The sequence below is a fragment of the Solenopsis invicta genome, chromosome 15 (assembly GCF_016802725.1).
Source record: "Solenopsis invicta isolate M01_SB chromosome 15, UNIL_Sinv_3.0, whole genome shotgun sequence".
Classification (NCBI taxonomy): Eukaryota; Metazoa; Arthropoda; class Insecta; order Hymenoptera; family Formicidae; genus Solenopsis; species Solenopsis invicta.
Window position 1 is genome coordinate 8,132,216 of NC_052678.1, and position 14,759 is coordinate 8,146,974.

The window sequence follows — 14,759 nt, forward strand, 5'->3', positions numbered from 1 at the left end:
ACGCGTTTCGGTGATTATTAAATATTTTATTTTATCGTTGTGTGTACGGGAGAGAGAGATAAATCGCGTGAGTCATTTTATCCCTATAATTCAGCGATTACGGATGTACGTGCGCGCAATGTAGATCCATTAGAGCGGCGATCCAAAACGCGATTCAAAATCAATCGGATACATTTTCGGTAATAATCCCTTTAGTGTCTCTGATAACCGTTGCAAATGCAATTAACTTCGCTAACCGTAATCTAGCGTCATTTTCGTGACGTCTCTAAAAATATCGCTCGAGTTTTACAGAGCGAAATTGATTTTGCAGCGTGGCGTAATGCGTGGTATAATTATCTAACGTGAAAAAAACCCTTTTTTTCACAATTAAAGTCGAAATAAAATCAACGAACGATCATAACGGGATTTTGACGATCAATAATATTTTTTACGTGTGACTTTACATTTTTTGAGTTCTTCAAATTGCACGCCGTTACTTTCGGTCTTGAAACACAGTTCGTAAATTGAATTAGAGTACGCATCGTTCGTTATCTCGATTTAAAATTTTTTTAATTGAACATTACCCGTCGCTCAGATTTCTCGTTGGAGTTCTTCTGGAATGAAGAAAGGACGATATTGTTGCAACAATGGTCTTATTAACAATGGTCTTATTGCTGTCTTCCGCGATCGGTCATTTTACAAAGCGGTTTTCTTTTATTTATTTATTTTTTTACATAGGCACGAAACGGTCGGCGATATCAAGTGCAGATATCGCATTTGTCCGCGACCGGGAAGAAGAAATATTGCGGGAAAGGCCCGACGTCCTTCTGAAATGTCAACGACTGGGCATCTAGAAGTCCTAACGCGCACACGCGAAGCGCTCGCGGAATGGAGATGTCAGATTTCATAAATAGCCGCATTTACATCTGACCCGGATAGGATATATTCACCGTGAGATTCGCCGTATAATACTGTTACTCGCAACGGAACACTTTCAAGGAAATCGGATTTTTCCCGCTGCTCGTCTGCCGCGGAACGGTGACCAAGTTCATCGAACGATCTGCAGTCACCAAAAATATCTATCGAACTTTTTTTTAACAACGACAAGGTTTTAAAGGGGATAAAACGTAATAAAACGATCGATCTATCTGCGTTACTGTGCTCGGAGCAATATGTTGCTGAGGAATGTACAACGATCAAATCGGCAAAACATCGATATTCGAAAGAAAAAAAAGTATCTCTCTTATTCTCACGTCAAAGTATACGTACGTAGTATATATTTATCCAATTTTTAATATCTGGATCGCGTATAAATCTTTCTTCGGAATTTCGGGCGGGAAGTCCGGAGGGAACGCGTGTACTTCCTTCTACAATCAGATAGCGCGCGAACAGCGAATGAAATATCGCGCCTCCACCTGGAGAGAGTCATACCTGGTATTCCTTCAACTGGCTTGCTCTTTCTTTTCTCCTTTTCCCCTCCTCCCTCTACCCCTCTTGTGTTTAAACTCTCCTTTCGTTGCCGGGAGAGAGCACAGACCGAGCGGCACCCTCCCGCGACCGTTTTCACGTCGCTCCGCCGCTCGGCCCCTATACATCATCATTAAGTCCTCGCTCTGCCCCGGCTTCCTCCCCGCGCGCTCACGCCGGCACGCAAATCGCATAAAACCGGAATAAAAATTTAATGACCGCCACGGCGCAACCACCTCTGCCCTTTTCGGCCACGTGAACGCGACCGCCGCGCTTAAGTCGGGACGGGGATATATTGCTGGACGTGGAGGATCGTTTGTCACACGCCACCGTGTATATACAGATACGGCCGTTTCTACAGAATTGAACGGAATGAGCCTGTATTTCGACATTCATGAGGGTGTCTTGGGAGGGAAGGTATATCCACCAGGCCGCCCTGCGGCTCTGCATTCGTCCAATAAAAGCAACCGTTTTACTCCTTCTTTCGTCGACCCATCTGTCCGCGCGATTATCACCGAGCTTGACAGGCGCCACGGCCTCCCCCGGCGGCAGCGGCGTGGGGGCGGCAATTTCCATTATCTCATCGGTGGAAATGAGAATCGCGTTAAAGTAATTGCAGCGATCGGGGCGAGAGTACGTACGGACGTTACCGCGCTACGCTACGGAAAATTAACACATATCGGGGAAACGTGTACCAGTAAAATATCGTCCGCGCTCTTTCCGGCCACCTCTATATGTCACGGTCGGATTCCACCGTATATACGTATGAACGCGCAAAAGAAATACCACACCGTCAAATTTCCATACCGACGAAAATATCACGGCCCGTCAAGGAGAGTTCTACGTTTTTTTTTCCGTTCAGCCCACGCGAAGCGCGCGCGTCCGGACAGTGAAAAATACAATCCGATACTCTATTAATCATGCGAAGCGGATCGACCGAGATAAATCTGGGCTGCGCTCTGCGACGATGCGCGTTTTCGTGCGCGACGTCGATATCGAACTCGAACGAGAAAGCTCGCATGTTTATTGCATTTCCTCTTTGAGTGACTCCTTGCGAGGCGGACGCGCAGCGAGGCCTATTAATCACGTAACAGAATGCGATTAGTTCACAACGACGGATTGCTGACTCTTCTTTCCGCGGTATTGGCGATCGTTGGATTGACGATCGACCAGTTGATCGGTCGGTCGGTCGGTCGGTCGGTCTGTCGGTCGGCAATTGCACACGCGAACGTCGAGACCAGGCCGAGTCCGGAGTCACGCAAATCGTTTGATCCTGGTAACGAACCCGGCAATCGCCTTGATCGAGTTTACGAGAATAACGAGTAAACGCAACGGTTAATCCCCTGTTATCCCTATTAAATCCACGCTTGTGTGGCAAACGTGCGTACGCGAACGCGCGTGAATCTGCACGAGCCCTTACTTGCTCGTAAAACGATCGGGTGTCTGACGCGATGAAAAAAAGGGTTGATAAATCCACGGGATGCGGGACGAGATAATGCGAGATAGCGTGATTAGCTCTCGTCCGCGGATCTCGCATCTGGGGCGCGTATACGTCAATTTTACTTCACGTCGAGCCGGTCGCCTGTGAAAGTTTTTTTACACGACGCGCGGACAAGTGCGGATTATGTCGGTCGTGTACGATGATGGTGGATAATTGTTTCTGGCGACGACTTTTGATACACGATCGTGCGGTGGGCGCTTCAACGTACGTCGTACTCGAAATTATCTCGAGCGCGTGCACGCGGCGCTTTGTGCAACGATATTTTAACAACTCGCGCGAGCGAGAGTATCTTTTACGACAGCCGCATGTATTTCTGCCTCTCGTACTGTTTATTTCGGTAGTATCAAGCGCGTTTACACGCGCCACTCTTTACCGCTTGTTTATCGTATACTAAAATGTGCGCGATAATGTAAAACAGTTGAAGCACCAAAGAAAGGCGACGGTGTTGCACAAACTGCGGCACGAATGTGACAATTTCATCGCGACTTATATGAACGTTCGTTCCAACGAGAGCTACGTACGGAATCTTGGTCTATTAAAGTGCGAGATCCGTCGGATCTTCGTAGATCTGTCGGAGGAGAACGACGGTACTCGCGAAATTATTTCGAGCGTTAGCTTGCCGAGTAACGCCGGATTTTGTTTGATTCTATTTTAATTCGCTCTCCAGCGGTTTTACGGTTACCATAAACGTAACTTGAAGCGCGATTACCAATTGCGGCGTACGGTTTTCTTGATATTACCATCGCGGTCGCGATGTAAAGTGCGCTATAGACCACAGCTGCTATAGTCGCGAGATTAAGATAGGTTTAACGATATCGTTAATCTATTAGTAGCTGTATAGAGTTTGATATTGCCACTGACTACATTTTGACACAATTCGTCCGGCATAATGTCACAGCCAGGAGTTTCTCGATCTCGCTTGATATCGATACGATCGAGATTACCCTTGCGTATAAATAAATGTAGAAAAAGGAATATCGCGTACCTCGTAAACCTTTTTTTCTGTAATGACTAAAAAGTTATGCGATGGCTCTGAAAAATTTTAATTTTATACGAGACAGCCATTTTACGCGCTCCCTTTGAAATATTCACAAACGAAAACGGTTAATTACAGTTGCAATTCAAAAAAGAAAATAGAAATGATGTTTTACATTGAACAATTGCTTCTTTTGCCGGGCAAATTGGATGAAACGGAGCGTCAAATTATTCCATTCGACATACGTCCGCGGAAATATTGTTTTTATTTTCCGATCGGGACATTTGAATTTTCGCGAATTCACGAAGCGACAAATATGCATCATCCGATTCTCCGTGTTTGTTAAAATTATCGTAGCCAATGACCCATATCGAGCATATTAACACGTTTACGAAAATCTTGATACCAGTCGACACGTGATATTTATCACGTATCACATTATCATCGCATTATCAGTAATTTAAATCAGGATCGAATACCCTTATTTTGATATCTGAGTGACAGGAGAGAACAAAATTAAATTTGCACATTTATATACTTTTTTTTCTAGAGAATGAGGATTTATTTATCGAATCGAACTGACATTTTTTTGTTTGAATTTAAAATCGTTGATGTATCTTCTAAATTGTTGATATAGCTCTTTTAATTAACAATCTAATTATTATTAAATTGACTATTAATATACAAATAATAACGGATTCCGATATTGTAAAAAAGACAATATTGATATGATACAAGGTATTAACGTATGCGAATAGAGTTCATACATCTCTATTTATCTCTCGATTCATCAAATTCTATATCCATGTATCTTTTTAAGTGCATCTCTACACGAAAGTAACGGAAAACATGGTTTTCTTTAATCGATGACGCATATTTTATTGTTACGAGTTTATTACTCTTTTATATTCGCAAACTCGCTTGTTCCCGCCGCTTTAGAAATTTATGATAAATATGCCCGCTTAGCAACTGATGGACTGACCTGATATTCATAAGGCTAATATGTTTCCGAGCATCGGCGAAAGTTTCACAACCGCCGTATCCGCGTAAATAGCTTGGGATGCTCGCTTCTCTCTCAATTTTCTTGGGAAGCTGAAAACGTCACGCGTTTCCGCGACGTTTGCCTTCCACGCCTCTCATCTCTCCCTTCTCATCTCCCCCTTCCTCTTTTCACTCTCGCGTCCAGGACCTCCTTCGTTAACTCAGTTAGAAGCAAGTTCACCGCCGCTTGTAGGCGTTATGGCACGCGAGCGACATTTATAATATTCACTTTGCGTCTAGCGGAGAAAGCGGCGCATAGCACAAGCGCGCGCCGTCGTCCGGAAGTTGCGGCAGGAAGTATCGTCACGCGCACGTCGTCGTGAAGGCGCCGGTCGCGGGGGCGGTTTTACGCCGCCGGTGGGACAACGGGAACGAGAATTGAATTTACGATCTTGGGCGTACAAAGCGGATGCTCCAGTTACCCGGGGCCACCCGATGCCGCCATCCAGATATTGTCACTCAAGCTTTAACTCCAACAATAGGCGACGGTGCACTCCGGTAAGGAGGGTAAAACGAAAGGGAGGTGGGGGAAGAAAGGTACGCGCTGTTTAGTCTCCTAGTTACCTCTGGAGAAGGCAAAGTATTACTGTCGCCGTATAATTCCGCGCGTGACTGCGGCACGCGAATACGGCTTCGTCGCTGTCGCGCGAGATAACGTGGAACATATGTATTGTATGCCGGGAGGATTGCGCCCGCCAATTCGCCTACGCTACGGCACAATTAATTTCTCGGCAAATTCATCGGGAGATCAAACGAACCGCCTTGGGCGGGAGTCGCGAGCGCGTTTTTTAACCCTCTGCGGTCGTCGCGTCAGTTCCGCCTCGGTCTCGGTGACCAAACTCGGATCGAACGTGCGCGCACCCGCCCACGGCTCTCTCTCTTTCTTTCTCCCTCTCTCTCTCTCTCTCTCTCTCTCTCTCTCTCGTCCTTTCTCTCTTGCCGAGATATTACAATACGGATGAAGCCGCCGAGCCCCGCGGTAAAAGACGGATGCGGTAATTTTCCGGCGCGGGTTTACGGGCGGGAAACAAGTCTAATATAATAAGCTTAATGCCCCGGGAAAGTTCCCGCGCAACTTTCGGCCTAGCCCCGTATTTCTTGCGGCCCGTTTGTTCGCAGCGCGGTTATGACAAATGATACGCGTTATGTGCGCGCGAGATGAATTAGAAGCGCGAAAACTATCGCGCTTTTAACGACCCGGCGAGAGCGGCGAGCGTTCGTGAGGAGGGTCGTTTCACCCGTGCTCCGCGTGCGCGCTTATCCACCTCGCAACTTTATAAAACGGATATTGCGCTTCTATCGACTACGCTACGGCCGTAAACCCGACACCGGAAAGGTACCGCGAAGGGTGAAACGCAATAAATTGTACTCGGAGAGATCGCGCGCGGCCTGACGGTTAATACCGGGCGGGCCCTTGAAGCGCGCGAAAAGCGCCCGGTCCGCAAACGGGCCGTATCTTTTACGATTTACACGTTTCATCGAGTTAGCGTACTTATTGTGAATTTAGCCGCGCCGCGCGTCGCTGTCTGAAGCCCTTTTATCGCGTATGCGCTATTGCGTCTGGAGATCGTAAAGGATATCGATCCCACCCGTAATTTATGTACACAGCACGGGCACACACGCGGCGATAGTATACCGGATGGAGCAACCATCCCCCATCCAGTCCTTCGAATGTTTACGGTGATTCGTGCGGCTGGAAAACGATAAGTCAGGTACGCCCGCGAAATTATCGAACGAGTCGGTATAAACTCGCGATGCACAGGCGCCGCGGTTTACGACCGGAGCTGGAGATTGTTCTATCAGCGGATGTGAATCGCGTAGGCGAGTTTAAAAATTAGTTGAGAACTAGAGCTACACAACGCGCCCTTACTTTTTACTCCTCCGACGTTTTAATAAAGCTCCGACTTCAGCCCCGTTATTCTTAAAAATTTGCGGGGCATTACAGATAATGATATTCATCGTGGGAGAAAGCATCCTACTAAGATGCATTGTCGGATACGCTTATTTTTTCCTTTCGTTTCAGCGCGCCGCGCAATGAGTACGAATTGCGGGACGCCCGGAGAAACATATTTCAATTACGCGAGAATTATAACGCGCCTCCTCGCTAACGGCGATTTATTAGCCGACGGAACGATCCGTGAATTCCTTTTTCCTCGTTTCGTGCCTGTTAACGCAGCGGACGATGAGTTATGATTGTATTAATAATTTATGACGCGAGTCACTTCGGGCAATACGTTCGTCTATCCGTCCCTCTGCCTATGTAGTCGAAAATTAAATTCGCTATGTTCGGACACAGAGTGCGTAGTAGGAGAGACCGGGGCTCGTTGGCACAGTTTTCACAATTTAGACATTCAACTTTTTAAACAACTTACAGTGTTTAAACTGTACTAATACGATAAAATTTTATATATTGTATAGTTTCTTTGTAGTAAGTGAAATAAGCAAGTGAACGTGTTACATTGTAGCCAGTTTGCGTCTTAAGAGCAGGGTAAATTGGCACATGTTACGATGTAAGTTATCTGTACGACAAACTGCCTATTAAATTAGTGAAAACGCAATAGAAATGAAAAAACAGATTGTAACTTGATAAAGATTATTGATAAAGTATTTTTGAAGTTATTTTGTAATGATCAAATAGCAAAATGCGGTTACAAAGAACAAATTAACTTTTTCATAAATTTAGCTTGCTTTTCAATTTAGGTGTATTAAATATAAATTTCTTTATCAGAATTAAGTTGTAACTAAATGTTTACGCATTTCCTAATTGCACGTGAGCTGAGATTATCTTAAATGTGAGTCAACATACTCCATCTCTACTTACGTTTGACTTTAATCATTTTATTATAATAAATTACTGTTACTGTTAAAAATAAAAATGTAGAGAAACTTTTCTTTTAACTGATGATATGTCATTTAGATTTACTCTCAAGCTGAAGGACATTTATACGAAACGCTTGAAAATTTACTTGCCTCTTCTTGAGTCAGACTTTTTTATTGCTACTTGTTTGATTTAAATAAAATGAAAATAATATTCATAAAAGAAATATTTTGTAGTAACTCTGCCACACTGAAAAAAGAATTTGATAACTATTATCAAATTCAGTAATAGTTACTAAATTTTTTTTTCAGTGTATTGTTTTCTTTTCACAAATACGTAAACGGAACGTCACAATGCCATCTGCCTCTTGTTGGCCACGAATCCCGATCTCCCCTATCATCGAATCATGATCGCGTTAGACGTTATATAAAAGTCGTCCTTACACGATACTGCTCCGCAAATTGCTCCGTATAAATAAATCTTTATCTGCAATCGTCGCGGTGCCTTCGTGGGGCTCTTCCGTACCGTAATTGTACTCGTCGAGAATACGTCGGTTCGTTTCAAATCCGAAATCCCGGTGTAATCCCACCGCGATAACTCGCCGGCCAAAGGGTCAAATGCCTCCCGCGGCGAGTCGCCCAAGATTACGAGCTACGTGCTGTGCAGCTGCAACATATTTTCGGATACGCCCGTTTCCCCTGGCGCTCGCACCCTCGGCCTATTTGACATACCGCCCTCCCGGCGCGCCGAAGGGATACCCTTCCCCTAAATCGGAATATCCCGGCGAGGCGCGACCAGGCACGCTTCCCAATTCGTATTTCACGACGCGGGTCGGACGCGGCTTTTCTCGCCCGTGCGTCCTTCGTCGCCGACCATATTCCATCTACGAAGCGATATTCCATTCGGTCTCGCCGGTTTCTCCATCGAGCACTCTCCGAGAGAGAAAGAGAAAGGAGGAGAGAGGATGAAAGGGATGAAGAGAGAAAACGATTCTAGTCGCCGTCGCGTAGGCGGTACACGATCCGCCTCCCGGTGTTTGCGAAAGGTTTTACGATGTTTGCCGTCCACGTGGAGCCTTATTGTTATTTATAACGACGACCGTGCCCCTGTGCGTCGCGACGCTAACACGCTCGGCTTAATGAAACTCGCGGATATTAGTCCGCGCGAGCTCTTGTCGCATCATCTCATGAGCGAAGGGAAAAGGAGTTTCCGAGCTCGTAGCAGCGTCGATTAGCGACGGTCCAGATTAATTTGATTTTCTCTCTTTGGCTGTATTGGGAATTTCTGACCCAGAAGAGACGATGGGGGGGTGGGGGAGGAATCGCTAAATCACGGTTAGTTAATCAGTGGATTAACGGCACTTAATCAACTTAAGTGACGCGCGCCATTGGGTTTGTAATGATACGTAGGATTTATAATATATGATCGTTTAATATTACGTAGTACAAAATGGTAATAAACGCTTTCGCGCTTTTGCGGCTGTAAATTTAATTTTTGCATGGAAGGAAAAGTAAGAAGAAAATAATATTTAAGGATGTTATTAAACATGTTTTTAAGTGTTTGTAAAAATTTTTTTATTAAAAAATATTAAAAAATGGCGACGCTATAGCCACTGTCGTGAGACGTGTTTATTTTTTAGGGGTTTGCGGCACGCAGCAGAACCATCGTAGAGATTTATCTGGAACAAAACAAAAAATTTTTTCTTAATCTACATGAGTATAGCTAGAGAAACACGTACGGAATTTGAGAAATATTTATTTTTGAGTAATTGGCACGCATTTAAAAAAAAATTTCAATTTTTGACGGAAAAAACGGTCACATATTTGTCAATAAATAATGTTCTAATCAACTTATCGAAAATTCCGTACGTGTTTCTCTTCGAAATGTTATTTTAAAGAAGTGGTTAAAATTTGGAGTGGAAAGAATGAAAATTGTTTGAGTTATGCTGCGTGCCGTTTTAAAAAACCATGTTTTGAGAAAAACGCGTTTAAAGCTTAGAGACGTGTTTTAGACGGGACAAAATGAAAAATGTGACTGTTTGAAATTTTTTACCATTAGTCTGCTATCCCAGGACCGTAAAGCATCCCTTCTTTGCTCAAGTATTGTTCCTCATTTTCTTTCCGCGACGATTTTGTGCTGGTGCGTGCCTTCTTTGCTGCATCTGTCAAAGCCCGCTCGGAGTGCTCGATCCTTGTCGCATTGGCTTCAAGGCAAAAATTGTATGCTTGGTAGCCGATATCCATCTCCAAAACTTGCATAATTCGTAAAATGTTAGTCAAACCGTCATTGAAGGTGCACACAGCAATATCAGTTGCTGCACATAATACTTTTTTGCCGCTTGAGTAAGATTTTGGCGCCAAGTTCCATACAGCAGCATTGAAACTTTCGTTGCTATTTTGAGTGTAGCCTCCCAAGCAACGATTTAGCAAATCATCACGGCTCAGCTCCTCGTAAATAGGTTTGATAGCTTCAAAAATTTCCTTCGGTAGTGGCGGCTTATGATGGTAAGTAGCCAAGGAATTTGCTGCTTGTGCCTTTTTCCAGTCGCACCAAGACTCCGAGCACTTCTCGTGTTGCGGATTTTCATCGGTTGACATTTTATGAAATAAGGTTGCCCAAATATCATTTTTCATATTTTTCACGGAGTTTGGATTCCGCCGTATCGCTAAACCATAATATATTGTAAGCTCGTCAATTAATTTAGCAGTTAATTTACCTTTTCCTCCGAGGCCTTTTACATTTTTTTTTAAATTTCGCAAACGAGTGCCCATTCTCTTTTGCACGTGATCAATGCACTCTTTCTTTTTCACTTCAAAATTTTCGTATGGATGTTTCTCCAGTATACCCTTGAAGGTTTTGCTATCACCGTCGCCGACATAGTTTGCATATTTCATGCCATGTAAAGTTTCGGAACGTTGAAACATTTCGACGACGGCGTCTACCTCCATCTTACCAGACGAACCTTCATGATTTGCTTGACATTCATCAACGTGTGTTTTGAGCCATTCTTCATACTCAACTGTTTCTAATTTACTCTTCCAATGCTCGCAAGATTTGCAATATTTGGACTTCACCTCAACGTCGACGATTTTGCCAGTGAACCATCCAATCAATGACGTGATTCCGAAAAGCGACGAATATCCACGTTTCCTACTACTAGAGTAGTTAGAAATCAGAAGGTAAGTCATTAGGCTGTACCCTTCGAGCAGGTATCGATGTGCCGTAGGTAGTCGTTTTGGAGCAGCCCGACACGCTTAAGAAAGAGCGCGAAATTTCACACAAAAAATTTTGTAACAGACATAAGACTTTTTTTAACTCATTCTAGAAGGTTCAAAGTATTTTTTAAAGCAATAAAAAAAAAAGTGACGCGCGCCATTGGGTTTGTAATGATACGTAGGATTTATAATATATGATCGTTTAATATTACGTAGTACAAAATGGTAATAAACGCTTTCGCGCTTTTGCGGCTGTAAATTCTAACCCATCCGGCGGCAACGCTCACGAAATCTCGCCCAAGTATCTCTCTTTCGCGGAGATGCGTATAATTCGCGTTTCGACGCACAATTCAAGGAGATATTTGGTAATCCGTGCCGGGGAGGATTCTCTTCCCGCGTTAGTCGACGGTTTCATGAAATATACAGTTATGGGGGCGCATTATAAACTCAAGGATGGTGGATCGAGGAGATGAGCGAACCTCTCCCACTCCTTGCCTTCCTCGGAGCTCGACTACACTGCCGTTACTCGAACTTCATAACGAATACCGTCAGTGAAACTTAGACTTGACGCTTCGGAGGAGAGACAGAGAGACTACGAGCGAATCGATAAGCTTTATGAACGATATGAGGAATCGTGGGAAAACCGGTCGCAACGATAAATCGCACCTTCAACTGTACTTGGAGAAACGATAGGATTACTATTGCGGTATCGATTACAGGGAGTACGATTTGTTATCCGTAAGTGTCGAGAGAAAGAGAGAGAGAGAGAGAGAGATGATACAATGTCAAAGTAAGACATGAGGAGTACAGCAACGCGAACAAATAGTTGTTTTCAATAATCGGCCGAGTCATTCGCGACTATGAACGAGCCTCTGCACTTACGTCGAATGAACGAAGAAAGAGAATCGCGCCCGATTTTTCGTTATCAAAAATGTCTGATCCGCGTTGCAATACGTCTGTATTACAACAATCGACGATAGGCGTGTATTTTTTACGCATTTCAGAGTACGTTCCGCTCGACGCTCGGGGGATGTTTTGGCGTTTCCCGATCTGTTATCGCATTGTATCAAGTGGCGTATCGAAATCAATTGAATACACGGCTCGTTGATGTACGCACGTAAAGTACGACAGCTGTAAACAAAGAGAAATCATTAAATTGATTTTATAGCGCGGACCTCACGCCTCATCGACCCCATTGTGTGCGACGATACCGCTTTTACCCCTTTTGATACCTCCCGGGAATCATATCGCAACGAGTTACATAGAATTTTCCAAATTGACGCGGATAATTTAACACAGACGGGTATCATAGGGAAGGGGAGAAGGGGCGGAGGGGAGGGGGAGGGGGAGACGGCTGTCATCCCGTTACATTATATGGAAGTGTCACATTCCGGTCTCGATAATCGATTTCAAGCTTGTACCGGCGATGACGTTCGAAAAACGTTTCGAAGCGTAATGCGAAAAAATACATGCAAATGTTAATTAATCGCAATTATTCAACGAGAAGATCAATCTTCCGTGGTACACGACAGATGCACGCTGTCGTGTATTTTCAAAGTAAATTAACAGTTAAAATTATTAATGTCGCAATTTACGCAGATACACTTTGTAATTGGCCGTAGGATCTGTTTTGCGGCACTCTTTTCACGGCTAATAAAATGGCGTCAAACAGGATGTTTTATCGATTAAAGTTTGAGCACAGCTGGGCGAGTAGAGGCGGTATCATTGAATCCTGAAATATTAAAATGCAGTGACGGGGGTGCGTACAATGTTACCCTTTGGTAGATACCCGGAGGTAGACGGCGGTGGCGGAAATACAGCAGATATTGAAAATGCCCTTTCCTCCGCCTTCGCAATTCCCGGTATCTTTTTTGGCGGCGAAGGACCGGGGTTAGACATTCTCGATGCGGAATCAGGTAAAAAATAAATAAATAAATAAATAAAAGAAAGAGGGAGAAAAAAGTTACTCGACCGTACAACGGTGCGACGGATATCGTTGTGTAACGGGCGGGAAAATCGTCTGGCGTGTCTCGTTGATGGTACAGCTTCGTGCACACGCACGCACGCACGTGCGTGAGTACGTTGTTGTCGCGAGGATGGGAAATAATTAGCCGCTCGCTCATTTCTCACGACGGAGCCAGTCGTACGCGGCCGTAATATCTGATTGGCTCCGGCCTTAATAAATTTCCCGGGACTGATATTAAAAGCGCGAACGATTACGCGGGAGACGTGGCTCGTCGCAGGACGTTGGCAATCGTCGAATTACACGCTGATATTACGCGTGGCGTGTCAAGTCTCCTCTCTGCCTTTCATCTATCCAGGTATTTATGTCTTTTTTTTTACCCCCGTGAAAAGGACATTCTGTAAGATATTTCTACCGAGAGAGAATCGACTGCGTGACTATTGATTTGAATGATTCGACAAGATGCATCTAAAATGTTTAATTTTATCGTTAATCTTTTCTCCGTAATGACAAAGTTCTACGAATCAGTTCTACATTTTTTTTATTTTATAGATTACAAGATTATTTTTATGTAAATAAAATCTTATTAACCATTAATTTGAACTGTCAAAGTTTTCGTAATGAAAATTGTACTAAAGAGAAAATTCACCTACATTTCGATAACATTAAGTTATAATATTGATTATACGCTGCCTCTCGTATTTGTTTCTTGGACCACTTTCGCGATCGTACACGTATATCAACGTCGCGTCGTATCTCAAGCTGGCGTAAGAAGAACCGGCATGGAATTGCTTCCACCTTAACTTTTCCTCAACAAGTAGGTGGGTGTGGTTATCCGACGATATATACACGACAGACTGGTGTTGCGCGCGAGGGGCGCCTGTGTATTTAATTTCCGACGAAACGAATAGAATCGGTGGCTGTGCCGCGGCGCGAGATCGAGGAGCGGAATGGAAGGTATACGAGGGAGGGTAAAAAAAAATAAGAGAGAAAGAGGGAGAGAAAAGGAAAGGTAAGAATGCGGGGAAACTTGCACAATCGCTTTCGGGTGCGCCGAATCCGCCCCCGCAACAGTTCCCCGACCATCGGTTATTCGTATATAGGATCCTCTATCTCAATTTATAATACGCCGAGTCCGCATGGGGCGGCGGCGGCGGCGGCGGCGGTGGCGGTAGGACGAAAGTCTCGCCGAGCGGAAAATGGTTTTTCCTGGGAAATGTGGCGCTACGCGCACAATACTACCCATCAGAGATTCGATGATATCGCGAAATTGAAACGCCGGATCTTAAGTGGCCGGATAGAATCGCGGCCGGATGCGTGACGAAGGAAATCATTGTCGTCGTTTGGACTCGCGTAACTTCGTACGTACAACTCGAACGACGCGTTTATATAAAAATCGAGAATAAGATCTCCCATCTGCGCGGACGATCTTTCCGTAGCGGCAATGTCAAATGACGAATTTCGATCGGTCGGACAAAATTTTGATGTATTATTTGCGCGGATAAAGTCGAACGGGCCAAATGGATCAAATTAATCGTAATTTATACTTATCAGAGGATAGACATGTATGACAGATGAATATGAGATTTTGTTCTGTGTAGGACGTAAAACGGGCGGAAGTTTCGCGATGAAAGCATTGCACACACGTGAAATTTAATTAATCTGAATTTATAAAATACGACCATTCTCTAAACTCTTGCGCGCACGCACAGTTTCGCCGTCGGAAAATAATTTGCAAGACAATGGAGCGGGTAATTCTCGTATGGTATCCAGGTTTCCAGAACGCACGCTTTTGTACG

At 44.4% G+C, this 14,759-nt stretch overlaps 2 protein-coding genes across 9 annotated transcripts in view; one reads left to right on the plus strand and one right to left on the minus strand.

The window, feature by feature from the left end:
• The window catches only part of LOC105193330, a 248,987-nt gene that overhangs the window by 150,407 nt on the left and 83,821 nt on the right, over window positions 1-14,759 (plus strand). The window lies entirely within an intron of this gene.
• On the minus strand, window positions 9,332-11,002 carry LOC120359683. The gene is made up of 2 exons (XM_039458110.1): window positions 9,835-11,002; window positions 9,332-9,460 (listed from the first exon to the last, which is right to left on the minus strand). The coding sequence occupies exon 1, from the start codon at window positions 10,968-10,970 to the stop codon at window positions 9,837-9,839; it is 1,134 nt and encodes a 377-aa protein (XP_039314044.1). The 5' UTR covers window positions 10,971-11,002; the 3' UTR covers window positions 9,332-9,460; window positions 9,835-9,836.

Excerpts from the sequence above, each read along its gene's own strand:
- LOC120359683 (XM_039458110.1), bottom strand. The coding sequence starts at position 10,970 with ATGACTTACCTTCTGATTTCTAACTACTCTAGTAGTAGGAAACGTGGA.